The sequence below is a fragment of the Narcine bancroftii genome, chromosome 2 (assembly GCF_036971445.1).
Source record: "Narcine bancroftii isolate sNarBan1 chromosome 2, sNarBan1.hap1, whole genome shotgun sequence".
NCBI classification, from domain to species: domain Eukaryota; kingdom Metazoa; phylum Chordata; class Chondrichthyes; order Torpediniformes; family Narcinidae; genus Narcine; species Narcine bancroftii.
In genome coordinates, this window is record NC_091470.1 from 56,842,895 (window position 1) to 56,870,759 (window position 27,865).

At 38.7% G+C, this 27,865-nt stretch overlaps 1 protein-coding gene across 9 annotated transcripts in view; it reads left to right on the top strand.

Moving 5' to 3' along the window:
- The window catches only part of LOC138753571 (neuronal PAS domain-containing protein 3), a 1,142,342-nt gene that overhangs the window by 449,558 nt on the left and 664,919 nt on the right, over positions 1–27,865 (top strand). For 8 of the 9 annotated variants that reach the window (XM_069916739.1, XM_069916738.1, XM_069916740.1 and 5 more), the window contains one exon: positions 1,776–1,858. In XM_069916739.1, coding sequence (XP_069772840.1) covers positions 1,776–1,858 — 83 coding nt within the window. Of the gene's footprint in view, positions 1–1,774; positions 1,859–27,865 lie in introns of all 9 variants that reach the window. The other variant, XM_069916746.1, reaches the window with a different exon arrangement.

Consider the following 27,865-nt stretch of genomic DNA (forward strand, 5'->3'; position numbering starts at 1 on the left):
CCACCAAACAAAACATTCATTCCATACAATCCAGTTCATAGTGGCTGCAAAATGTATCACCTACAAAGTGCACTAGTATTATTTAGCTCAGCACTTGTAACAGTACCTCCAAAACACATGATTTCTACAAGCAAAAGAGGCAAGCATAACAGGCGTATGGGAACAATATTGCCTGCTGGATTATCTTCAGTCATACAGCATCCTGACTTGAAAACGTATCATTGGTCTTTCATCGTAGCTTGGTATAAATCTTAGAGCTCTACCTACAGCAGAATGTATACACCAAAAACACTGCAGAAATTCAAGTAGGCAGCTTACTAGCACTTTCTCAAGGATAATTAAGGATAAATCTTTTTAAATTATATCAAGAATAAAATAATAGAATAACAAAAAGATTGTTTCTTGAATATTCTCGTGAAGAAATCATGCCCTGTTGTCTTAGGGCTGAGATAATTAACCTTTAATAGGTACAGATATCTTGCTTCATGCTAGATAATGTTATCCAGTTAGTGAAGAATTTTTCCTCTCAATCTCAAGGATAAACGTTACCTGAGCTCTTTAATGCCAACCTTAGAGAGGTGGTGTCTTGGGTATTAAGGTCAGCTGCTGCCATCTTAACCTCTAGAATTCAGCTTTTTAATCCTTGTTTAAAACAAATTAATAACAAGGTGGGGTCAGAACCAGAACTGAGGATCTTTAGATCAAGTTGCCGAGTGGGTGAATATTACTTCTTCCATCATTTTTCTTGTGTTTGTAAGTTGACGAATTGCTATTTAATTGGATTAGAGTTGGCCAACTATGTGTGAGCAGTAATACATGGGCAATTCTTCAATTTGTCAGGCGGATGACAGTTTTGAAGCTGCGCTGGAAAGTTTGGCAGAGGAAAGATAGTTTGGGAGTGTAACATTTCACACTGTAGCTGGATTCCTTTATGGTCTAGAGCCTCTATCACATTCAATTCATTGAGATATTCTTGATATCACATGAAGTGAATCAAATGAATCACTTCACAAGCAGGTTTCTGTGAAGTAATGATCTCAGAAGGACTAAAGAGATCATCCATTCAGGATTTTAGGCTCAAAAATGTTGCAAATGTCTCAACTTTGTCTTTTGTATTTACTTTACCATCTTTTTAGAGTGGGTATATTCTTGGAGCCTGATAATCCTAATATTTGTGGAACTATGAATAGTTTAAGTATTTGCGGCAGTACTGACCTTTTTGTCTGGCACCTATCACTTCTTTGTCTCTGTTCATAATATCCCACATGGGCCCCTGGTTCACCAATCCCTCGTGGGTCCTTTGCATCACCCCTCTTACCATATCCTCTTTACACTGCTTCTGTACTAACTTCCCTCAGTTCTGATGAAAAGTTTTGGCTCAAATGTTGACTATTCTTTTTCTCCCATTGATGTAGCTTGATTGCTGACAACTGATTTAGTTTTTGAGTGCAGATGTATGTTTTTTATTATCTTTCATTTGGATAATAAATAAGGAAGGCCTTCAGACATAAAGATTATTTGAACAGTAAACTTACAATTTACCTCAGTTAAAGCATCCATTACTTCAATATTGGTTTTCTGTAAATTTGTTTGGAGCATAGATGACATTGGTCAACAGTATTATCAAACATTGTTTTCCTCCTTACCTTTTTCACAGTATGATCAAATTCAGGCAGATATATTTGTCTCATTTTACAAAATTGAAATAGATTTGTTGCCATCCATTAAATCTATCAATTAAGCATTTTAATATTTAATATCTTTTCTTCATATAGCTTTAGGAGCACAACGCAGGAGAAGTCCAAGTAACATCGCTATCAATATGTTTGAACGGAATTTGGGAAGCCATATTCTACAGGTAAGTGTCACAAAGAACTCAGTTTTTTTAAAGTGGTTGGTCTTGGAGTTCAGGAAGTGTTTTCAGTCATAAGTTAGACACTCACTTGTATTTTGAATATGAGCTGCCTTTATTTTGCACTGATGAATAGTTATTGCTTTATTCTTAAAGTAGAACAAAAATCCTTACCTTTAAAGATGGATGCATTGAGATTCACTTGAAAACACTGCATGCAGTTTATACTCACTGGTTTAAAGAAACAGTTAAGGAACACACTTGTTAATTATCCCAAAACTGATTAATGAGTATCCTTTTGGTTAAATGTATGTTTATTCTGTCTTGATAATTAAAATATATGCAATATAAATATGATCTGTTGGCATATACAAAAATAAAGATGTAAAATATCCATTTGAATTCTGAACTTTATGTATTGAATTGGAAATGTGCCCCTTAAAAGCTTATTTTGTCAATGTTTAAGATCATCCATGATTAAGCAAAATAATTTGTGACTATTTTTGTTTCACCATATAATAGCACTGCCTTCAATGCACCTAAACACCATTATTGTGATTGATTAAAGTTTGTGATGACTGAAAAATTAAAGTTAAGCTTTTAACTTATTTAGATGCTTACTGTAATATAACAGGATATGGCTCTCTCTGGCAAGAGCAAATTTATGGCCCATGACTAGTTAACCTTGGGAAAATGTCCATGAATTGCTGCAGTTCACGTGATGAAAATACATTCAGAGTGCCATTAAGAATGAAATTGCTGATTTTGAACTAATGATGCTAATAAATGCTGTAAGTCAGAAATTCTTGGAGGTAATGGTTTGTCTTACATTGCTGCCTGTGACAATCTGGGCTGTGAATGTTGCTGGTTTTGGGAGGAGTTATTAAAGAAAACGTGTATTTCCATGATATCCAATATCCACAATGCCCACAAGTAGAGTAAGTGAAGGTTTAAGGTGATAGAAACAAACCAAAGGACATGGGTTGAGGGAAAAGGGTTGAGGGGAACTTCTTCACACAGAGAATGGTGGGAATGTGGAATGAGCTGCCAGCTGAGATGGTGAATGCGGGCTCAATTTTAACATTTAAAAAGAATTTGGACGGGTACATGGATGGAGGGGTATGGAAGCTATGGGTGCAGGTCAGTGAGACTAGGCAAAAAAAAAAATTAACGTAGGATACTCAACCTTTGACTATTTTTGTTGTCACAGTAATTACCTGGCTGGTCTATTTATATCTGTAGTCTGTGGTGATCCTTTGTCTTCCCAGCACTCTCCTTTCTCATAACAAAAATGTTTATCATAGCTGGTTCAGTGAAGGAAAATCATTGAATATCAAGGTGACATGTAGTAAATTGAGATAAACAATTTTTGGTTCCTGTGTGATTCTTATTGCTTATTTTATTAATTGAAGAATTGCAATGGAACATAATGCAGTCCTTATATGCAGCCATAGTTCTGATGTCATAGTGGGGATGAATCACATCTGAAGTAATTGATGTAAAATGATTTGCCAGAAGAAAGACTATTGGCCTCCAAAACCGTAACCATTTTCCTTTGTGCTATTTGTGACTAAATTTAGTGTAAAGCTTTCCTGCTGATCACTCATCATTTTTTATACAGTTCTTCAGTGGTGCCAAACATGGTCAGGTGCTACCTTGATGTAAATGTGCTGCGCTGTCATTCCCACTTCTGGAATTGAAATTTTTCATGTTTAGGTCCGAATGTCCAGTATTCTGCATCGTGGAGTGCCTCTGTTGACTTGAGAATGATAATTTATGGATGGACTGAGAGGGTGACAATGCAGGATTCTATGTAGAATCAAAGAGATATCTTGCAGGAATCCATAAAAATACTCAGTACTGTAATGACTGAGAAATTATTCAGATGAATTAACATGTCAGCATTTGTTTTGTTTGTTAAACATTATTTTTAATGTTGTCTATCAATGGATTCTTTCTGGTGCATCAATGCCAGGATGGAGAAATACTCTTCCGTTGCTCTGCTCAAAGGTTAAGAACCATTGCTGAACTAAATCAATATTTTCTTTATTTCTGCAAAGATCTGGTATGTTGTTCTGTTAGTGAGATCCTGAAAAGATCTGTATATCAAATGCTTTATCCATAATTTATTATTAAGATTTTAATTAAACAATATATCAGATATGATCCATTTTGTAGTCAAATATCCTGGAAACCACTAAATATAATTTAAAAATGTTACACAATATCACCTAATAGCTCACTATCCTCTCTGACAGTATTGAACTGAAATGTTCAAACAAATCTTGTTCCAAAAAAGGTTTTGTTTAATATGCCTCAGTAACATTCCAACTTATTTATATATTTTCTCTGTTTAGTTCTAATTTCTAAGCAGTTCATGCTGGTTTATGGTTACATACAAGACAGCATTTTAAACATTTTTTACAACTATTTGTTCTTCTTAAGGGACTGGTCAATAAGCATGGGTTAGTTACCATGTTCAGATAATTCAGTTCAACATCAATTTGGTATTCTATGTTTGATTATTAATTGGCAATACATAGCAATAATTTTCATCTTTTGTACATGAAAAATCCTGAGAATATATATGCTCCTTTTTGCAATGAAATGTGTTTGAATAAGCACTTGGTTTGATTATCAAGTATGTTCTCATAGAATTGCTTTTTTCTATCTACTTGCTATAAGATATTTTGTTATGGAGAGCTAAGTAGATTTTTATATCATTTTGGATTGATCACAGCAGGGTATTCACTGTGGGGGTGAACATTAAGTAACACTTAATCGACAGATTAGTGCACAGTTTTAAATGGAGTTCTGCTTTGCTGTATTCTCATTCTATTCTAATTTACTAGCCTAATCAATAATCATTGAAATGCTTCTATTTTTGTATCTGATTATTTTCACTTTCACAGACAATATTGATGCTATTGGATAAAGATACATCATTAGTATTCCTTACATAGAATTAATATCGGAATACAGTATAAATCCCTTTTGCTTTTGCTAACTGAAAGAGAAAATGCTATGGGTTTGTTTTGCAAAAAGAACATGTTACATTCTGACAACAATCAAAATCAGTATCAGATTTTTTTGCAACAGTATTCAAATAATTTAATCATTCAGACTGATGGATAAATAACAATGGACTTCTTGTTTTACTCTAAAATGGAGAGATGAAAAAATGCTCATTATATTATATAGTATTTGAATTTATATTCCTCAAAAAATATTATTCTTTTCCATTTCAACTTTAAACTTGTTCTGATTTACTCCTTACATTTGCACAGTGTTTGATCTCTATTCAAAGGCTGCTGTGTTTATTTGATTGAGCAGCAATTCCCCAATTTCAATTGCTCCTGCTTATTTTCTGAAATATTTGTTCAATAAACCAGAAATATTTATTCATATTTTCCCAGATGGTATAGAAAAATATTAGAAATAACAAGAAAATTAGACTGTGGGAAACGTCTGCCACCTAACTGTTCTAATATATCCAGCCCCAACAAGAAATGATTCACATCGAGGAAATGTGGCCTTTTCTCTTCATTTTACTAACCCCAATAAAATTCAGATGTCCCATAATTATATTAGGGGAAGGGGTGGCCAATGAAAAGTCCCCTGACACCAGTAGCAGACGCCACCTCCTTTCCTGAGTCATCAAATAGTAAAATTTTAGATCCTGGTCTCATTTGATACCCTGACCAAGGAAACAAAGTGCAGTGCTTTGAGATCACAGGCATAAGATTTCCTGCCCATTCACTGCCCATATATGTCCTGGAATGGATTTTTTAAAACAATTAAATGTTGAAGGAGCTCAGCTTGTTAAGTAGCAATCACAGTGAGAAATGGTCATTTAACATTTTAGGTTGGAACATTGAGACTAAAGTAAAATGGGATGATATCAAGTATCTCAAGAGAAAAGAGAAGAAGGGGGAAAGAAGCTGGAGAGGGACTAAGAGGTGACATGGCATTGGACAGAAGGTGGGAGAGGAGGTGAGATAGGTTGAAGGAGAGACCACTAGGAGACGGGGGGGAAGTTAGAGAGAAAACTAAGAATAAGAGTATGTAAAAAAGAGATAGAAACAGTGCAACCAGATAGTTGGGGTTTCCTAAAATTAGAAAATTTGATGTTCATGTATTTGGGTTTAAGACTGTCCAGGAGAAATATGATGTGGTGACACTCAAGTTTACATTTGACCTCCCTTGGCAAATGAAAAGAAATGTCTGTGTGGGAACACTGAGGAGAATTTAAATAGTTTGCCATAGGAAATTCAAGCTTAGACACACAACATCATAGGTGTTCAGGAAGATGGGGTGGAGGGTGGGGGGTTTGCTCAATCTGTATTTGGTCTCACTGATGCAGAGGAGACCATTCTGATTACACCAAAAGCAGAAGATTAGTTTGGACCATGTGAATGAAAAGCTCTGGTTCACCTGGAAGGTCTGTTCCTGGATGGAGGTGAGGGGAGAGATATAGGAACAAGTATTGCACATTCTGCAATTAAAGTGGGAAGTGTCTTAAGGGATGGAAGGGTGGATAGGAATGGAAAAGTGGACCATGAAGTCTTGGAAAGCAAATAGGGGTGTGGAGGGGAAGATATGGCTTGTGATGGAATCACACTGAAGATGGGAGAAGTTTCGGCATGTACTATGTCAGATATAAAGGCCGGTGGAGTGAAAGGTGAAGACCAAAGGGACGTTTTCCTTGTTCTGCCTTGTGGGATGGTGAATTACAATAAATGGAGGAGATATGAAAAGAAAAATAACATTTTGGATGTCCTGGAATGGAAAGCCTTATTCTGGGTATAGAGATGATGAAGGTGGAGGAATTAAGACTAAAAGATGGCATCCTTACAAGAGGCAGTTTGGAAAGAGGTATAATCCAGGGATCTGTGGGAGTCAGTGGCTTTATAATAGATATCTATGGATTCCATCTCAGAAGACAAACTATCCACAGACATCTATTATAAACCCTTGTTTTCTTTAAGCTACAATTGTTGCATTCTTTTGAATGTATCTGGCTCAGTTTGCTGTACTTCACTCAAATCTGCTTTGTTTATTTTCTCAAACTCCCTTGAAACTCACTTAGTTCTGGCTTCAATGCTTCCTTGAAACTTATTAGGTCTTTATAGCCTGCATTCCCTTTAAACTACCAGGTTCACTGGAAAATATATTAGTATTCCTTACACAGAATTAGAATTGGAATACACCTGAGTAAAATCAAGAAAATGTAAATTAAAATTGAGTCAGTGTATTAACAGAATAGTATTTGACAGTCTCTAAATTCTGCTAGTTTGGCACCAATGAAGTCCCAAGAGCACTGGATTAATGAAGTTTTTCAGCAAAAGTATTATTTGCTATGTTTTTAAAAAACCATATTCCAGTTGTTCCTTCAATTACACATTTGAGATAGTTAACACACTTTACAGCAGATGGTTGTAGATATCAGCAGGTCAGATACTTGACAAGATGTGATAATTTATAATTAATATCATTATATACCAGAAGTCTGGTAAGTAATTGCCTCTTTAGGAAGGATTTATTGTCAGCTAATAATGTACATCAATCTTTACTTTAATAAATCATGGAAATTTTAAATTTAATATTTAAAAGATCTAGTCTTTGTATAACTTACAAAAGTGAAATGAACCAATAATAAATGCAAAGGAGTCATTACTTCCTTTGTGAGATCAGGGTGATGGTGGACAGTAGCTTTCAAAAACAATAAGGAATGAATGAACATTCCATTGGAAGCAATCTTTCAGTGAACAATTAATACAAAATTTTATTTTTAAATTTTGAATTTTAATTTAATGGATCAAAACTGCATTCCCAACAATGGATTATTTAGTGGAAATATTTGGCACTTATACATGGTAGATGAAATTCAAACCATTCACTGGCGACAAATCATTTTAAATTCCTCCCCATGCCTCCATTAAATTTACTCCCTTTTTCTGTATGGTTTTCACAGATGAGTACCATTCTCGTTGAGATATGCAGTATATACACCAGCCTCAAAAATTGGTTACAGAAGGAATATATAAGAGAAATAGAACTGCAGTACAATTTAACTTGTCTTGCATATGTCTTTTTTTTCCATGACATCCAGAAGTGTTTGGCTTCTATTTCCAATCTTTCCAGTGAATCACAGGATCCAAAAATAAACTTAATTTTCTGTGAATTCTACTATTCTTTGAGTGATACTCTTCCTCTCCCAAACCTTTTCATTCCCAATGTGAAGAAAGTGGTCTCTTAAAGCTAACTGCTGGGCCTTTGAAATGGCAATTCCTTCAAGTGGAGCCTTATTTTTCAGTGTTTATGTCTGAAAAAAAAGCCATTTTATTTTGTTAGCACACATTTTGAAGAAGTAATTTATTTTTGCATTGATTTTTTGCGTTAACTACAGTTAAATGACAGCTTCAAGTCTTATTCTAATATTCTAGCTAAAAGTTTTTTTTTGAGAAATTCATCTTGTATGAATTCTGAATTCCAAAAGAACCCTGAATCCTGAAAATGATTGGTTACTGATACCGCAATGCCAATACAAGGTACTGCCAAGATAGATGAATAACTCCTTAGAAACATTTAACAATCTGCTGCTATGATACACCCTAACTTCATTTATTTCTTTTATGACCTTCTAAGGTTGAGTTTCATGTCTGGAACATAAATCACATAATTAACAAAAACCTTCAGATATTAATTGCTATTCCCAAATGACAGCTGCAAGATTAAATCGCATTTATGATGTAAATTTAGAAGCTTCATGAGGTGAAATTAATTTTGTTAGAGAAGTTACAATATTTTTTTTGGTCTTATCTAGGCTAGTGTGGATGTCACTCGAATAAATTTCCATCAATTTGTAGAGAAACAAAATGGACTATCCTTGTCCTTGCTACAAATTTGTAACATTTCTAATGAGGTTTGACTGCTGAGCACCAGGAAATAATTTGATTTTTTAAACAATTTTCCCCATTACCATTAAGTTCAATCCAACCAAATTACTTGTTCACACACGTGACAGTGCGAAACTTCCTATGGGCTCAATGCATGCACATATAACTGTTTGCTTTATTACCTGATTCATTGTTGAGTCCAGTAGTAAAATAAGGAGGACCTAAATAGATCCAGCTTCATTTTGCATTTGCCCTTCAGCATTACAGCAGGTTGGCATAGAATGTCCACCACATTCCTCTTTACTAAAGATGTCACCCATGTGGAAAAAGTGAATTATGGCTTAGTGCTTTGATAGATATTAATTTTTTTTTGGGTTTTCTTTCCAAATAAATTTAACAACTTTAATTTGTTAATTATTTAAACCAATGTTAGTAGTTTTTAAATGTCTTTATCAGACAGCTGGTGACATGTTGAGTTGATATGACATTAATTTACTAATGTCTCTTATCAGACAGGTGAAAAAACGTCAAAAGCTGACAACTTTTTCCAAAGGAGACTTCAGAATGTACAGTCTTAAGCCTGCTCACAGAATGTTATTATCTCATAAGACACCTTTTAAGTGTGGAGTCAACATGATTTGCCCTACAAAAATCTGGAAAAAAATATGTAGGTGGGGACCATAGTCAAGGGAAATAGGCAACTACTTTGGCAGCATGTGTGAAAAGAGAAAATGAAGAAATGTTTCAAGTCAAAGATCCTTTGTCAGTATGCATCAATAAGGATATGCTATTAGGGCTTCAAGAATCAACATTATTTACTATTGAGAATACACTGTTAATTGGAGTGGGAGGACAAAATCAATCATTGAGCTTTTCTGATAAAGGGCCGTTGACTTGAAATATTAACTCTGTTTCTCTTTTGTCAGATGCTGTCTGACCTGCTATGTGTTTTTAGCATGTTCAGATTTCAAGCATCTGCAATTTTATTCACATGATGGCTATAATGCGTACCAATCTCTTTGATTTGAATAAAATCACAGACCCTTTGGAGAAAGCTAACTGCCTCATTAATTCTATTTTATACTAATGCCTTCAATTAATTGTTAATATGTCATAATATATTTATTGCAATGGGGGCACATCCCAACTGGCAAGACAGCTTTGAATGATCAGACACTTGGTTATTTAATGGTTCAAAGGCTTTGAACCAAAAAAACCCAAACACTCAAAATTTAGTTCTTTTATGACACTTTTGAGGGCTGGCTCCCTGGATATACAAGCACCCCAAATATTGAATTATTCAATATAGAATCTCCTCCAACTAGTGTATTTTGTCTTCCCTCTGCTTTTTTTAAAAAAAATCCTTCATCAAGGCTTCATCGTCATAATTTGGTGCATAAATATTCATAAACATCCATGATTCTGCATAAATTTTACAATGTGCTATTATAAATCTTCCAGTTTGGTCAGTTAATGTCTCTTCTATTATTATTGGTATATTTTTATTAATTAAGATCACTACTCCTCTTGCTTTTGAGCCAAATTAAGACGATATTACTTGTCCTACCCATCCTCTTTTTAATTTAGCATGTTCCGATTTGGTAAGGTGTGTCTCTTGTAGAAAGACTAAACCTGCCTTTAATTTTTTTTTAGGTGTGCCAAGACCTGCTTCCTTTTCACTGTTCAATTTATCCCATTAACATTAAAACTAATAAATTTTAACATTCTATCCATACCAATTTTTAAACAAATATTGTTTAACAATGAAACCTTTTCAATTGTTTAAATAATATGGTGATCTTTCATCTTTAAAAATCACATACAACGTCCCTGCCCTGATGATTAAGTAAGCAGGAAATCCCAAAAGCCCATGAAAATAGCTCGTGAAATCTTTTGAGGAGGCAGAACTCCTCCCTTTAGCACCATCTTTTATACATACTTTTCTCCTGGTGCCATTCTTCCCCATTGATTGGAGTCTCCACCCTGCTACTACTTTGCCCAAATTTTCGCTCTTTCCTGAGCTCTATGTCAACATTTCAATAACATTTCCTTTTCAACAATAAATGCAAGATGGTTTAAAAATACAACTATTACTTAGTCCCATTGTAAACATTCTTCACAATCTTCTTTTTTGGTAACCTCAGCCAGAAACATTGAGCAAAAGCCCAAAGAGGAGTGGCGTAAGAGCGGTCTCGGCACTGGTGAGCTGGATAATTTGAGTAATTGATTTGCAGGCATTGAAACTGTAATGAGAGGCATGTCTGAGAGGATGTTTGAATTTAAAGAAATCGTTAAAGGCTTAATGCAAAGAAGAACCAAGTAGAAATAGGCTTGGTAAATACACAAGATAAGTTAAAAGCTATGGAAAAAGATGTGAAAAAATGGAAGGTGGACAGACAAGGTCTGCTAGACAAAATTGACCACGTGGAGAATTTTACCAGATGAAATGATGTTGGAATTATTGGACTGAAAGAAGGGATTAAGGAGAGAGATCTGGTGAACTTCTTTGAAACATGGATCCCACATGTGCTGGAGAAGACAAATTCAGAGGAAAAATTACATATTGAAAGGGCTCACTGGACCTTTGGACCTAGAAGAGCCAGCTCTCAGCAACCATGACCAGTCCTGGTAAGACTTTTGAGTTACCAGAAACGGGAGACAATTCTGGGAGCAGCATATGAATACTCTAAGCAAAATAATCGCCCGCCCAAGATTGACCATGAAAAACTGTTATTTCTTCAATATTTTAATCCTACTTTGAATAAGAAAAGAAAGGAGTTTGCGTTCTAAAAACTTGAAATACTCGATGATGTATCCCACAACTCTGAGGTTTGAAATAGCTGAAGGTAATCGGCGATTTTTCAAGACCACGAACGAGGTGGAAGACTACTTGCGAGGATTATGAAAAGACTAGGTCCAAGAGTCCAGTGAGTCCTTTCAATATGTAGTTTTTCCTCTGAATTTGTCTTCTCCAGCACTTGTGGGATCCATGTTTCAAAGAAGTTCACCAGATTTCTCTCCTTGATCCCTTCTTTCAGTCCAATAATTCCAACATAATTGCATCTGCTAAAATTCTCCATGTGGTCAATTTTGTCTAGCAGACCTTGTCTGTCTACCTTCAATTTTTTCACATCTTTTTCTATAGCTTTTAACTTATCTTGTGTACTTACCAAGCCTATTTCTACTTGGTTCTTCTTTGCATTAAGCCTTTAACGATTTCTTTAAATTCAGACATGCCTCTCAATACAGTTTCAATGCCTGCAAATCAATTACTCAAATTATCCAGTTCACCAGTGCCAAGACCGCTCTTACGCCACTCCTCTTTGGGCTTTTGCTCAATGTTTCTGGCTGAGTAGAAACTACCTTACCTTTTGTTTTTTGCTGCCTTGGTCTATTGCTTCATCCATTTTTGGTTAAAAAAAAAGTTCAATAGCATGGCTACATCCCCTAAGAAATTTGTTCACATTTTGACATCAAATATTGTTTTTTTTTCCTTATACTTTTTTGCTTTGCCAGTCATAATGATATAACATTAACAGTCCTTTAATTGCTGAAAGTGCAGCATGAATACAGATACAAATTCAAATATATAGCCATACATTTCCAGGGCAATGCTTCAGTGAAACTACATCCTTTACAAGAAATGTGAAGTAAAAATATAATATGTCAGTTGTTTACTATAAGGCCAAAAAGAAAAGCATAATTTTGTTTGGAAAGTAAATACCCATTGTCAACAGTAACTTTTTATGAAGGATTAATATATAGTCTATAAGTAAATTTACTCCTGTTTTCTACAATAATGCAGTTCTACAGTTGTTCTAGTGCCATTTAAAAAAAAATACAATTGAAATCAATCTTCAAATTATTTTGAAGAGCTGCAAAATTGAGGCTGCAGCACTTAAGGTCAAATTGAAGACCCATTCAACTACAGTACAATAACCTGCTCTGAGATAGAGCAGAATGACCTGCGACTTAACATACAAAGTGACTGGGAATTTGGAGAACCCATCTCTCATACCTGGCAGGTGACTGGGGAAGTAATATATTTTTGTTTACCAACCACCATTGAAATTTCAGTGATAGATGCAATAATTGAAAACAAGTTTATTGTTAATTCTTTTTCTTTGGCTTGGCTTCGCGGATGAAGATTTATGGAGGGGTAAAGTCCACGTCAGCTGCAGGCTCATTTGTGGCTGACAAGTCCGATGCGGGACAGGCAGACACGGTTGCAGTGGTTGCAAGGGAAAATTGGTTGGTTGGGGTTGGGTGTTGGGTTTTTCCTCCTTTGTCTTTTGACAGTGAGGTGGGCTCTGCGGTCTTCTTCAAAGGAGGTTGCTGCCCACCGAACTGTGAGATGCCAAGATGCACGGTTTGAGGCAATATCAGCCCACTGGCGGTGGTCAATGTGGCAGGCACCAAGAGTTTTCTTTAGGCAGTCCTTGTACCTCTTCTTTGGTGCACCTCTGTCTCGGTGGCCAGTGGAGAGCTCGCCACATAACACGATCTTGGGAAGGCGATGGACCTCCATTCTGGAGACGTGACCTAACCAGCGCAGTTTGATCTTCAGCAGCGTGGATTCGACGCTGTCGGCCTCTGCCCTCTCGAGTACTTCGATGTTGGAGATGAAGTCGCTCCAATGAATGTTGAGGATGGAGCGGAGACAACACTGGTGGAAGCGTTCTAGGAGCATAGGTGATGCCAGTAAAGGACCCATGATTCAGAGCCGAACAGGAGTGTGGGTATGACAACGGCTCTGTATATGCTAATCTTTGTGAAGTTTTTCAGTTGGTTGTTTTTCCAGACTCTTTTGTTTAGTCTTCCAAAGGCGCTATTTGCCTTGGCAAGTCTGTTGTCTATCTCGTTGTCGATCCTTGCATCCGATGAAATGGATTGTTAATACATATGCTGTTTACATCCGGTACCGCACGGATGGCAGTCTCTTCAATCTGAGGCGCCTGCAAGCTCACACCAAGACACAAGAGAAACTTGTCCGTGAACTACTCTTTGCAGATGATGCCGCTTTAGTTGCCCATTCAGAGCCAGCTCTTCAGCGCTTGACGTCCTGCTTTGCGGAAACTGCCAAAATGTTTGGCCTGGAAGTCAGCCTGAAGAAAACTGAGGTCCTCCATCAGCCAGCTCCCCACCATGACTACCAGCCCCCCCACATCTCCATCGGGCACACAAAACTCAAAACGGTCAACCAGTTTACCTATCTCGGCTGCACCATTTCATCAGATGCAAGGATCGACAATGAGATAGACAACAGACTCGCCAAGGCAAATAGCGCCTTTGGAAGACTACACAAAAGAGTCTGGAAAAACAACCAACTGAAAAACCTCACAAAGATAAGCGTATACAGAGCCGTTGTCATACCCACACTCCTGTTCGGCTCCGAATCATGGGTCCTCTACCGGCACCACCTACGGCTCCTAGAACGCTTCCACCAGCGTTGTCTCCGCTCCATCCTCAACATCCATTGGAGCGCTCACACACCTAATGTCGAGGTACTCGAGATGGCAGAGGTCGACAGCATCGAGTCCACGCTGCTGAAGATCCAGCTGCGCTGGATGGGTCACGTCTCCAGAATGGAGGACCATCGCCTTCCCAAGATCGTATTATATGGCGAGCTCTCCACTGGCCACCGTGACAGAGGTGCACCAAAGAAAAGGTACAAGGACTGCCTAAAGAAATCTCTTGGTGCCTGCCACATTGACCACCGCCAGTGGGCTGATAACGCCTCAAACCGTGCATCTTGGCACCTCACAGTTTGGCGGGCAGCAGCCTCCTTTGAAGAAGACCGCAGAGCCCACCTCACTGACAAAAGGCAAAGGAGGAAAAACCCAACACCCAACCCCAACCAACCAATTTTCCCTTGCAACCGCTGCAATCGTGTCTGCCTGTCCCGCATCGGACTTGTCAGCCACAAACGAGCCTGCAGCTGACGTGGACTTTTTACCCCCTCCATAAATCTTCGTCCGCGAAGCCAAGCCAAAAGAGAAAAAAAAAAGAGACTATATATACACTGAGATTCTTTCGTCTATTGCCAAACAGATACAGTTTGTAAGAAATACCAACTACAATAGTATACATTAAATTATCTTAGTACAGAAAGAGATAAATATAAAGGGAAAATAGATAAATATCCACCGTTATTGTTAGTGCAAGAAAAAATAGTATTTCAATAGTGCAGACAGATCAATTTGTGATCCTGGAGTAGTTTATGGTTAGGGTAGTAAGGGGAGTTTCAAGAGCCCAATAGCCAAAGGATAAAAACTGTTCTTAAACCTGGAGATACTAGACTTCCAGTTTCTGTAACCTTACCAAAGGTAGCAGCGAGAAGAGATTGTGATCAGGGTGAAGGAATCCTCTTGAGGCAGCGCCTCACATAGAATGGGAGCTCAAACCCTATGACAGACTTGGGTATGTTTGCTACATTTACTGCCTTTTACGTTCTTGGGCATTCAAATTACGGAACCAGGCTGCTTTGCAACCAGTCAATATACTTTCCTACACACCGTTCGAACATAGGACATTACAGCACAGTACAGGCGCATGATGTTGTGCTGACCAATGTAAACCTATTCCACAACCATCTAATTTTACTTACCTCACACCCATAACTCTCTATTTTTCTTACATGCATGTACCTATCTAATAGTCAAATTGATAGAGTATTCAATGACATGCCAAATCTCAGACTTCTTTGAAAGTAGATTAACTTTCTTCATTGTTATCTCAGTGTGCTGGCTTCATGAAAGTTCCTCTCATATGTGGACTCCCAGGAACTTGAAGAGTGTGACGTTCTCCCATTTTTTAAATTCATTTTACTTGAGTGGGACTGTCCCTTTAAGAGAACAGATTTAACAAGCTGCCTGCAGGATTTTGAAGTGACAGTGAAACGAGCAGCAAGCTTTCAACATCATGTTCATTTTATTGGATATATAAAAGCCCTGGATAATCCAAGTGTAAAGACCATGTGAACAGCTTCTTAAAAAGACAGTGCATCGTTTGTCCAGAAGTCCATCTTAAGGAAGCAGTACAAGAGTAATGAGCTCTTTAACCTTCTTTGTGGGATTGAGAAATCCATTTGGCATCTTTGTGTGGTTATAGACAGATTGTCAGAGTTCCTCCTGATAGTACAGAGGAATGAGAAACCACTTCGACTGACCCATGAAAAGGATTTTAAAGTTGCATAAGAAATATTGCATTTTACTTTGACTGACCATGGAAAGGGTTCTAACTGCAGAAAAAGGCACTCATCTAAAAAGGACATTTCTCTGAAGCACCTCAACAAGTGTATCGTGAGTAGTCAATGATCTGACACTCCTGGTCTCTGACACCCACTTCAGGAACTGCTAATTTCATCCTAAAGCCTGTATGTCTCACCATTCTAAGGCCTATGTGACTCAACCATCTTAAATCCTGCGTGTCGCATCAATTGCAAACCTATGTGTCATCAATGAATTTCCGAAAATGAACTTGGAACTGCCTTCCGAGAATAGAGCCTTGAGCTGTAGTGGCTTTGGAATTTCCACAAACACCAATATATTTGCACATAGTTAGAGTTTAAGTTATATAATTGTATATAAATTTAGTTAAGTTTATGTTAGTTAGTTAAATTAGATTAGGTGTTATATAGTTGTTGATGAATAATTAAAATATTTTAAATATAACACCGTCTAGGCTAATTTTTATTGCTGATGTGATGTATGTAACAAGAAATAAACTTTTTACACTGCTGTTCCATCAATAAATACGGGTGTGTAGTCCCTTGGCCTCCCCTTCCTAAAATCCACAACCAGCTTCTTGATCTTGCTGATGTTGAGAGCAAGATTGCTGTTCTACCTCCACCCAATCAGATTTTTGATCTTCATTCTGTACTCTAACTCTTCATTTTCTGTTGTTTGGCAAACAATGGTGGTGTCATTGGCAAATTGTGTTGGAGCCCAACTTGGTCTAACCTGAGTGTATAGAGAATAAAGCAAGGAACTAGGTGCACAGCCTTAGGGTGCCCCTGTGTTGATGATTAGCGAGGAGGAAGTGATGTTGCCAACAGCACTGATTGGGGCTTATTGATTAGTAAGTTGAGAATCCAGTTGCAGAGGGGTGAACAGACTCTCATATCCCTGAGTTTGATTTTGTTTTTCTGATATGATGGTGTTGAACGCTGAGCTGTAGTCAATGAACAACAACCTAACTGACGTGTTCTTCTGGTCCAGGAGATCTAATGCAGAGTGGAGGGCCAGCAAGATTCCATCTGTTTTGAAGAACTGAAGTGTGTACAGGTTCTTCCTGAGACGGGTTCTTCCTGATACAGGAATTTAATTGCTCCACAACTAACCTTTCAAAGTAATTTATCATGGTAGATGCAGGTACTGCTAGACAATAGTTGTTGAGGCAGGTCACCTTCCTCTTCTTGGGTACTGATATGATGGCTATAGATGGATCAATAATTCCAAGAAGACATATATTGAATTCAATCAAAATCTTTCAGATATATGATCATTAGGCTGTCTTCCATGGCAGCTGAGGCTTGCAGGAGAAGGATTATGCCTAAACTGGAGGGAAATCCATATCTCTGCAGAGAGGTTTGCAAATGCTACTAGTTGCAGCTCAATAAAACTCTGGTTAAGTTACCCTTGGAGTATTGTGTTCTGTTCTAGTTGCCTCATTACAGGAAGAATCTATAAGCTTTCGAGTTGCTGCAGAGGATATTTATTGGGATATTGTCTGGATGGGCAAATGTCTTACGAGCAAGGTTAACAGAGCTAGGGATTTTCTGTTTTGAATGACAAAGGATAAAAGGTAACAATAAAGATATATAGGATTATGAGTGGCATTGATAGGGTGGGCAGCAGGCACCTTTTTACAAGGGTGGCAATAGCAAATAGTAGAGAACATCTGTTTAAGGTGAGTGGACAAATGTTGCAATAATATAGATACTTAGCTGCAAGAGGGACAGGACCAGCAGCCTTGGTTTTGATTTTTTTTGATGGGATACAGAGGGAGGTAAAAGAGATGTAGAAGTTGCATTACTAATCAGGGAGAGTGTCACAGCTGCATTCAGAGAGGACATACTGGAGGGTCCATCAACTGAGCCAATGTGGGTTGAGACCAAAAATTAGAAAGGTGTGATTGCTCTGATAGATTTTCTCTATAGACCTCCTCATATTTACTAAGGGATAGAGGAACAGATATGTAGGCAAATGATGGGGAAATGTAAAAGTAACAAGTTATCATAGTGGGAGACTTTAATTTCCTCAGTATTGCCTGGGACTTCCTTGTTGTCAGAGACTTAGATGGGGGAAAGTTTGTTTTTGTTCATCTAGGAAGATTAACTGAAGCAGCATGTAGATTGTCCAAACATCGAAGGAGCCATGTTAGACCTTCTACTGGTACAGTAAATGAGCCTGGCAGGCAATCAATGGGACAGCATTTTTGACAATAATAATCATAATTTGACCACCAGAACAAGGGAAAACCTCTGCAAACCCACAGGTTTTCTGAATATCCTCTATGGTTAGTATCAGAAATTGGTGTGCGGCCAAGAGAGTGAATTCAAGGAAAGTATCAAGTCTAGATGGAGTACCTGGCCAAGTTCTAAAAACCTGTGCTAATCAGCTGGCCAGTGTATTCATAGATATCTTCAACCTCTCACGCTAACAGGGCATGGCTCCAACAAGGGAGGATTGGCAATAATATCTCCTCCACAATCTGCATCACCACCAGAGCACCACAGGGTTCTAAACATAGCCCCCTGCTCTACTCGCTTTACACATACTTTAGGACTGTGTGGTTTGGAACAACAACTACATCATTTACACATTTGCTGAGGATACCACCATAGTAGACTGTATAAAAAGGGGTGATGAGTCAGCATACAGGAGGGATATTGAAAACTTAGCTGAATGGTATACTAACAACAACCTCTCACTAATGGCACCAAGAGCAAGGAGCTGACTGAAGACTTTGGAAAAGAAAACCAGAGGTGTATGATTTATTGATCATCAGAGATCAGAGATGGAGAGGGTGAACAAATTTAAATTCCTGAGAATCACTATCTCGGAAGTAAAACACAAAAGTCTGTAGACACTGTGGTTGAAGTGAAAACAAAATGCTGGAGAAACTCAGCAGGTCAAACAATGTCCTTTTTGTTGCCAAGATAAAGGTGCATACCAACATTTCAGGCTTGAGCCCTTCATCAAAGTATGGAAAGATGTTGGCAAGAGCTGAACAAAATAGTATGGGAAGAGTGGGAGGGGAAAAAACACGGTCCCAAAGGCAGGAGGTAAAATTAACGGTTCTATGTGATAGGTGGAAAAAGGAGGTAGGGCACAGCAGCAAACAGGGGGAGGAGGAATGGCTCTGTGAATAGAGAGGGAAAGGGGTGGACAGTTGTGGGAGAGGGAGGGAAAATGGAGAATAGGTTACCAGAAATTGGAGAAGTCTGTGTTAATGCTGACCGGTTGGAGAGTGCCAATATGGAAAATCAAGAGTTGTTCCTACAATTTACGGGTGGTATTGGTGTGATAGTACATAAAGCCATGTTAATATGGGAATGGGATGCAGAATTGAAATGGTTGGTCACTGGGAGGTCCCTGTCACTTATGCGGATAGAACAAAGGTGCTCAGTGGAGTGTTTTCCCCGTCTGTTCCCAGTTTCTTTGATGTAGAGAAGGCCACAAAGGGCGTACTGGATGTAGGAGATCACTTCTATGAGCACCCAAGTGAAGTGTTACTTCATTTGAAAGGACTGTTTGACTATTCTAAATGGAAAATTAGGATACATAGAAAAAGATCCCTTTAAAAGTAAAAGTTCACTCCTGTGCTAATTTACTTTATAACCTGAAAATTGTCCAAATTGAGTGAGCATAATTAATATATTTGGAATTGAAATCTCTGGATTTGATTTAAAAAGCAATAGATCATTTGCATAAAGAGATACTTTATGTTCAATTCCATTTCTGGTTATTCCTTTAAATTCTCTAGACTGTCATTAATGGTTCTAATACTATATCAAAAAGCAAAGAACTTAATGAGCATCCTTGTTGTATTTCCCTATATAGCCTAAACATTTCAGACTGTTGTAAATTAGAACAAATTGAAGCCATAGGACATGAATACAATAATTTAATCCAGTTAATAAAATCTGGACCATAATTAAATTTCTTTAAAGTAGCAAATAAATATTCCCATTCTACCGGATCAAACACTTTTTCAGCACATATTTTCAGCACACATAGGGGTAGATGGCAAATATAGTATATTCAATACTCTATATGTATTATAATAAGAATAATAATTTTTAATAAAACCTGTTTGTTAAACAGGTTTGTTTGACAGTTAATAATTATTGGTGGAATATTTTCTAATCTATGCACTAAAACTTTAGATAATATCTTCAAATCAACATCAAGTAATGGAATTGGTCTATAAGAAGCAAATTCTGTTGCTTTTTTCCCTTTTTTCAAAATAAGAGAAATACTAGCCTCAGTTAAATTGAATCTTTCTAATAAACTTTTTTAGATATTGTTCAGTCTAACCTACATGATTTTCCTCGAATTGCAGATTCAAATATTCTTAATATATTTTATTACTTACAGTTTGTTCACAGTGGATTGATATCACGTATTTGTAATAACTTTTTGGATTTAAGATCAGCCTCAATGGCTAGGATTAAAAATGATTGGGAGCATGATCTCAATATAGTATTCTCAGATTAGGATTGGTATTCCACTCTTAGTTTGATCAGTGATTCTTTATTTTGTGCAAGGCATTGTTTATTACAATTTAAGATGGGACATAGAATACTTACAGTGGAATCCCAATTTAACGTGAATTTGGATATAACCCAATGAGTCATTGGACCCCTTAACATCCACATTCCATTCTTTGAGTTAGGACATTAAGTGAGCCCATTTTAAAAGATTCAGTACCAGGGATGGCCACCCTGTGTCTAAATGATTAAGGTAAGTACAGTAATGTTTATCTTGGTGGGGAATTCATCGTATTGATGGGGGGGTGTTGCTGAGGATGCCGCAATTGTGGGGGGGGGGGGAGTAATTGCTGCCATGAACAGGGGCTGGGGGTTGAGTGCTGCCGGAAACAGAGGGAGGTGAGTGCTGCCATGAGTGAGGGGCAGGGAGTGAGTGTTGCTGAAAACAGAGTGGGGTGATGGGGTTGCTGCTCCAATCGATGTGTGTTTATTCTACACAGTAGTGAAGCCCCAATTTAGCCTGATCCCCCTTTTATCGTAATGCAATTTTGTTTGGACCCAACTATCTTGTTATAAAGGGTTTTCCACTGTATGTCTAAACTTATCTATTTTTATGCAGATGTTGATCCACTATGTGAAAAATGCAACATTTTTGAAGTCTCATTGATTCATATGTTTTCCCAAATTAGGAAGATTTTCAATTTTTATCAATGATTTTTAAGATTAACATAGACCTATGCCATTTAAAGCCCTGTTTGGTTTTTCTTATGAACCAGATATACTTTTGTTGGCATCTCAAGAGAAAGTTTTAGCTTTTAGCACGTTGATAGCCAGATGAGCAGTTTTAATGAAATGGAAAGTTGAACAGTGGTTACATGATATTACATATCGATATTTAGAGAAAATTAGATACAATATTAAATATAGAAAGATTCAATTTGAAAAGATATGAAGCTAATTCTTAGAATATTATCACAATTGGCAGTTTTAGGTCATTTGGATGCTCCAGCGATGCCCTGTCTGTCCTCTGAGGGTCACTTCTTGATACATTTTCTTTTTCTTTTGGTCCTATTACGTAACCTTGATTAGAGAGAGGGGTTAGATTCATATTAGTTTTTTTTTTCTTTTTTCTGTTTTTTTTGGATAAGTTGATCATATATGGTTAAATTATGATTATCCTAGATCATAACAATTATGTAGATATTACACCAAGGTATGACGAGTGTTGGTAAAATGTAAACTCAAGTGGTTTATAGTCATAATTATTTTCACAAATAATGTAAAATTAACAGTTATGGATGAAATTTGTTCGTAAATGCATTCATCCCTAACGTCGAAGTACTCGAGATGGCAGAGGTCGACAGCATCGAGTCCACGCTGCTGAAGATCCAGCTGCGCTGGGTGGGTCTCGTCTCCAGAATGGAGGACCATCGCCTTCCCAAGATCGTGTTATATGGCGAGCTCTCCACTGGCCACCATGACAGAGGTGCACCAAAGAAGAGGACTGCCTAAAGAAATCTCTTGGTGCCTGCCACATTGACCACCGCCAGTGGGCTGATATCGCCTCAAACCGTGCATCTTGGCGCCTCACAGTTTGGCGGGCAGCAACCTCCTTTGAAGAAGACCGCAGAGCCCACCTCACTAACAAAAGGCAAAGGAGGAAAAACCCAACACCCAACCCCAACCAACCAATTTTCCCCTGCAGCCGCTGCAACCGTGCCTGCCTGTCCCGCATCGGACTTGTCAGCCACAAACGAGCCTGCAGCTGACGTGGACTTTTACCCCCTCCATAAATCTTCGTCCGCGAAGCCAAGCCAAAGAAAATATGTATATGTTATGATATTCAATTGTTATAGAAGTAGAACATGTATATAGGATTATTATGTTGAAATATTTTAAAAAGAAAGAAAGAAAGGACAGTTTGGGGCCGCCAATTATGGTGAGGGAGAAGGTGTGGGTGCATGTATGGCACTTCCAGCGGCCACAGGGGAAGGTGTCGGGAAGGGGCATTTGGTGGGGAGGAATGAGTGGATGAAAGATCATGTTTTAAATAGTGGAAATTAGAGAGGATAAATGTGTTGAATGTAGAGGCTGGTGGAGTGGTAGGTAAGGACAAGGGGAATCCTGTGTTTGTTGCGTCTGGGAGTAGAGGGGCCAGGGCAAATGAGTGGGAAATGGAGGAGATGCAGGAAAGGGCTGAGTTGATGGTGGTGGAGGGGAATCCACAATTGTGGAAGAAGGTGGACATTTCAAATGATCTTGCCTTAAAGGTCTCATCTTGGGAACAGATGCGATAAAGAGGGAGAAATTGTGAGCAGGGAATAGAATTCTTGCAGGGGACTGGGTGTGAGGAAATGTAGTTGAAGTCATTGTGGGAGTTACCTACTCACTGCTTGCTGCTGTGCCTTCCTTCCATTATTCATCTATTACCTCCTGACTTTGGTACTCTGCTCTCCCCACCGCCCCCCCCCCACCATTTTGTTCGAGCACCTGCTGAGATTTTTCCATACTTTGATGAAGGGCTCAAGCCCAAAACAATGGTAATGTATCTTTGTGTATAAAGGACACTGTTTGACCTGCAGAGTTTATCCAGCATTGTGTTGTTACAGCCATTAGCTTGGGGGTTCTTTCCTTGATCCATCATATGCATGTCATCATGAAGAAAACATGTCAATGCCTCTACCTACTCCGGAGTTTGCAGAGATTCAGTATGTCATCAGTAACCTTGGCAAATTTCTACCAAAGTGTAGTGGAAAGTATGCTGACTACATCACAGCCTGGTATGAGCCACTAATACCTCTGAACAGAAAGTTCTGCAAAAGGTAGTAGACACAGCCCAGTACATCACAGGCAAACCTCTTCCCACCACCAAGAACATATACATGGAATGCTGACAATGGAGAGCAGCAGCAATCATCAAGGATCCTCACCACCCAGGACATGCTCTGTTCTCACTGCTGCCATCAAGAAAGAAGTATAGGTGCCACAAAACTCTTACCAGCAGGTTCAGGATCAGCTGTGACCTCTCCACTATCAGATTCCTCAACAACAATCTCAATCAGAGACTCATTTAAGATCTCTTAGTTTGCTCATTATCGATTATTAAATCTTTATTTTCCTTATTAGCACAATCAGTTTGATTACATTTCTCTCTTTTGTCTACATGTCTTTCTTCTTGAGTATTACAGTTTACAGTTACTGATAATTGGATACTCTGCCTGGCCCACAGGAAAAAGAATCTAAGATTTGTATGTGATGACATGTATGCACTCTGACAATTCCTTAAGTTTCAAGATAGATATGAATAAGGATAAGGATAAGCCTGGTCCTTGTGGGGAAAACAAACAGTGGGGAAGGACAATTTGTGACATGATTAAAAGCTAGTGGAAATTAATCAGCAGTAACTTTTATTGGACAAGCCCACAACTCACATCTGGGAATTGTTCCATGCTAGTTATCAGGGTCCATGTTCCAGGAAAGATGAAGGACTGGGATTGCAAGATGAAGAGAGAGGCCATGAATTTTGATAGAAAGAAAAACAGAATATATGTAAGGTCTAGGAAGCAAAAATTATTCAAAGCTCTGAAGGAATATAAATATTGTATCAAAGTGTTCAAAGAGAATATTGGAAAGGCCAAAAGGAGCTTCTAGTTCAGGGGTGTCAAACTCAAATTCACGGAGGGCCAAAATTAAAAACTTGGACTAAGTCAAGGGCTGAACTAAATATTTATTGAAAATTTTCAACAACATCTGCATGTTTTCTCTTCTTTCAACATATGTAATGTTAAACTTTAGGATATAACTTTAGGAGGATAATGTTACAGGTTAGGAGTAGGTAGCTCAAGTTCACCCTTTGCTTGACCTGAGGGAAACATATTTGGTCCCTGTGGAGATGTAGTAAGCATTCACAGGCTGTGTCCATTTTGGCCTGCATCAGGACTCAGCATTTCCTGCTCACTCCTCAGGCTCTAGGCCTCTATTCACCCTCGACCCACCATCCCTCTACCTGACCAGTCCTTTACCCAACCTCTACTCACCCCTCACTCTACCCACCCCATCCTATACACGCCCCTCTACTGCCTCTCCCCTCAACCTGTTCCTCCCTCTACCCGTCTCTCACCCTCTAATCACCCCTCCCCTACACGCCCTGCCCCTCCCCTTTTACCTCTTCCCTATCCACCCCTCCTTCTACTCATCCCTCCCTCTAACTGCCCCTCGCACCACCATAACTTCCCCTGCCCATTACTCCTCACCTCCACCCTCTGCCCACCCCTGCTTACCCACCCACTCAGGCCCAGTGCGCTGCCCATCAGCCTTTGTGGAATAGCGGGAGCGCCGACAGGAAATCACAGGCGCTCGCCAATCCGCCGCACCGCTCGACAGGTGGGAGAAGTGACTGGTTGTGCGGGGAGCCTTCCAACTGGCTTGCCGGCTGATGACATCGACAGACTTCTCGTGTTACAATTTTGTTTTCCCCATTCTCAAAGTTTGCACGGTCAACCTGCAACACTCTTGCTCCCTCCGCGTCCTGTGGATCTGATGCCCAGCAGAAGGTTTGTGGAACTTTACCATTCTGGATTCCTTTTTGAGAATATTCTGGCCATCTTTTAAGGGGGGTGGTTTTAGGGGGGAGGGGATAGTTAGGGGGTGGGGAAGGATGTGCAATGAAGGGGGAGGATGGTGGGGGTGACATTACCAAAAAACAGCATCGGCTCTCGCTGCAGGGCGGGCCACCTCTAATACGTTTTTGAAATGATCTTGCGGGCCAAATATAATTATATTGCGGGCCAAACTTGGCCCAAGGGCCAGAGTTTGACATGTGTGCTCTAGTTAATTTTCCATTATATCCCATTGAAAAACAGTACAGTAAGGTAGGGAGAGCTAATCTTGGGTAACTATGGAAATAAAGCAAGGCAGGAGTAGTGAGAAACTGGAAGATTGGGAAAACTTTAAAAAGCAACGAAGAACCACAAAATAAGCAATAAAGAGAGGAAAGATAGACTATTTATGATTTTCATAAATGACCTGGATGAAGAAGCAGAAGGATGGGTCAGTAAGTTTGCAGATGATACAATTGTTGGATGAGTTGTGGATGGAGCTGAAAGTTGCTGAAGGCTACAAGAGGATAGAGACAGGATACAGAGTTGGGCTAAAAAATGGCAAATGGTGTTTAATCTAGATATGTGTGAGGTGATGTATTTTGGAAGGATAAACTAGAAGGCTGAGTACAGGGTTAATGGTCGGTTACTTAGGAGTGTGGATGAACAGAAGGACCATGTACTCCTCAAAATCGCCGCACAGGTTGATAGGATAGATAAGAATGCCTATGGGATGCTGGGCTTCATTAATAGGGGGATTAAGGTCAGGAGTAGAGAGGTCATGTTGCAACTCTACAAATCTCTGGTAAAACCACACTTGGAATAATGTTTTCAGTTCTGGTCACCAATATAGGAAAGATGTGGACGTTATGGAGAGTGTACAGAGGAGATTTACCAGGATGTTGTCTAGATTGGAAAGCAAGTTTTATGAGGCAAGGTTGGCAAAGCTTGGTCTTTTCTCTTTGGAGTGTAGAAGGATGAGATGAGACTTAATAGAGATCTATAACATTATGTAAGGCATAGATAGACAGCCAGCGCTTGTTTTCCATGGCAGGAATGGCAAACACCAGAGGACTTAGGCACAAAGTTCGGGGAGGCAAGTTCAGGAGAGACATCGAGCTAAATTTTTTTTCACAGAGAGTTGTGGGTGCCTGGAAAGCCTTGCCAAGGCTAAAACATTGGGGGCATTTAAGAGACTCTTAGACAGGCACGTGGTGAAAGCCAAAGGGGCTGCACTAGCTGTAGTGTTCTATATATGAAAGTAAACTAGCACAAAATGTAAAAAATAATAGTAAAAATTTTCATAATTGGATAAAGTGACTAGTTTGTGTTGGTCTTAACAGTGGAAGACACATCCAGCATGCCAAAAAGTTATATTAAGAACGTGAGGTGAGGTGAAGATTTCGATACAATCGCATTCACTATTAAGTGGTAGTGCTGAGCAAACTGGTGCGTCAAAAGGTAGATAGGTTCACTGGTCCTGATGGAATGCATCCCAGGATATTGAAATAAATGGCAGAAGTTATAGTAGATGGATTTGTGCTAATATACCAAAATTATCTGGACTCTGAGTAGGTCCCAACAGGTGGGAAGACAGCAAATGGCAGAAAAGAGATGTAGAAAAAAGCAGGTTGTAGCCGACTGCTACAAAGAAACACACACGCAAAGTGTGGCAGGTTAAGCTCTCTCCTTTATTAGGGGTGGAAAGGTTGTTTTTATACTCTTGAAGGTCCCACCATTTTTGCTGATCGACTGAGTCAGCCATATGAATAACAATAGCGGGCAGGAACATCCATGCATATGAATGCACTTCTTCCCCAGCCTGTTTCTGCTGAGTTAGCTGGGCAGCTTGACCAACACCATTTTAGTGCTGTTGGTCTGATGCTGCCCCAGCTTCTACTCCCACCGGTTTGTTGTCCTGGGAGTTGCTTTAGCGATCTCTGTCCGCATCTGCTGCTGTGCGATGTGCCGGCCCGATCTCCGCAATTGTGGGCTGCCACAGGTAACCATTAGCCAGTTAACAACATCTGTAGTTGGAAAAATGCTTCAAGCTGTCATTAACCAAGAAATTGTCAGACATCTGGAGAGAAATTGTTCTCTCGGACAGAGGCAGCATGGATTTAGGAAGGGTAGGTCATGTTTGACGAGCTTATTGGAAATTTTTGAGGATATAATGAGCACAGTGGATAGAAGTGTTCAGATGGATGTGGTAGACTTGGACTTCCAGAAGGTGTACAATAAGGCTCCGCATGAAAGACTTACCTTTACGTAGCATCATACTCATCTGAATTAATAAATGCTTATTATTTTGTTTAGAATCTATACTGTGGTGTGTTTCAAAACATACTCAATATTTAGCATCATTTAGGATTTCATTGTTGTGAAAAGAATCTGTTGAAAACATTCGAGTATATTTTCATTTTCAGACATATGGCAGGGCAGATTGATTGTCCATTTTAAAACCCACCTGACTTTTTATTTCATTTTAGTGTAGCATATTTTTCAATTTCATGATGCAAATAACATGTTCTGTGAGTTGATTTTGAGACCATAGAACTTTCTGTTACTTCTTGTTGACCAGGGCAGCAAATCCCATCATCACAACTTGGTTTCATTTCAAATCCAAAGTTCCTTCAACTTCCCAACTTTGTGTTGCTGGTTATTTTACTTTTTTAATGAATTTCAGGGCCATGACTTTGTCTACTAGTTTTCTAACAATTTTACCTCTCACTCACTTGACTAATTTTTTCATTACCAGTGGTTTCTCTAACTTAAAAAAAAATTAAATTTAGACATACAG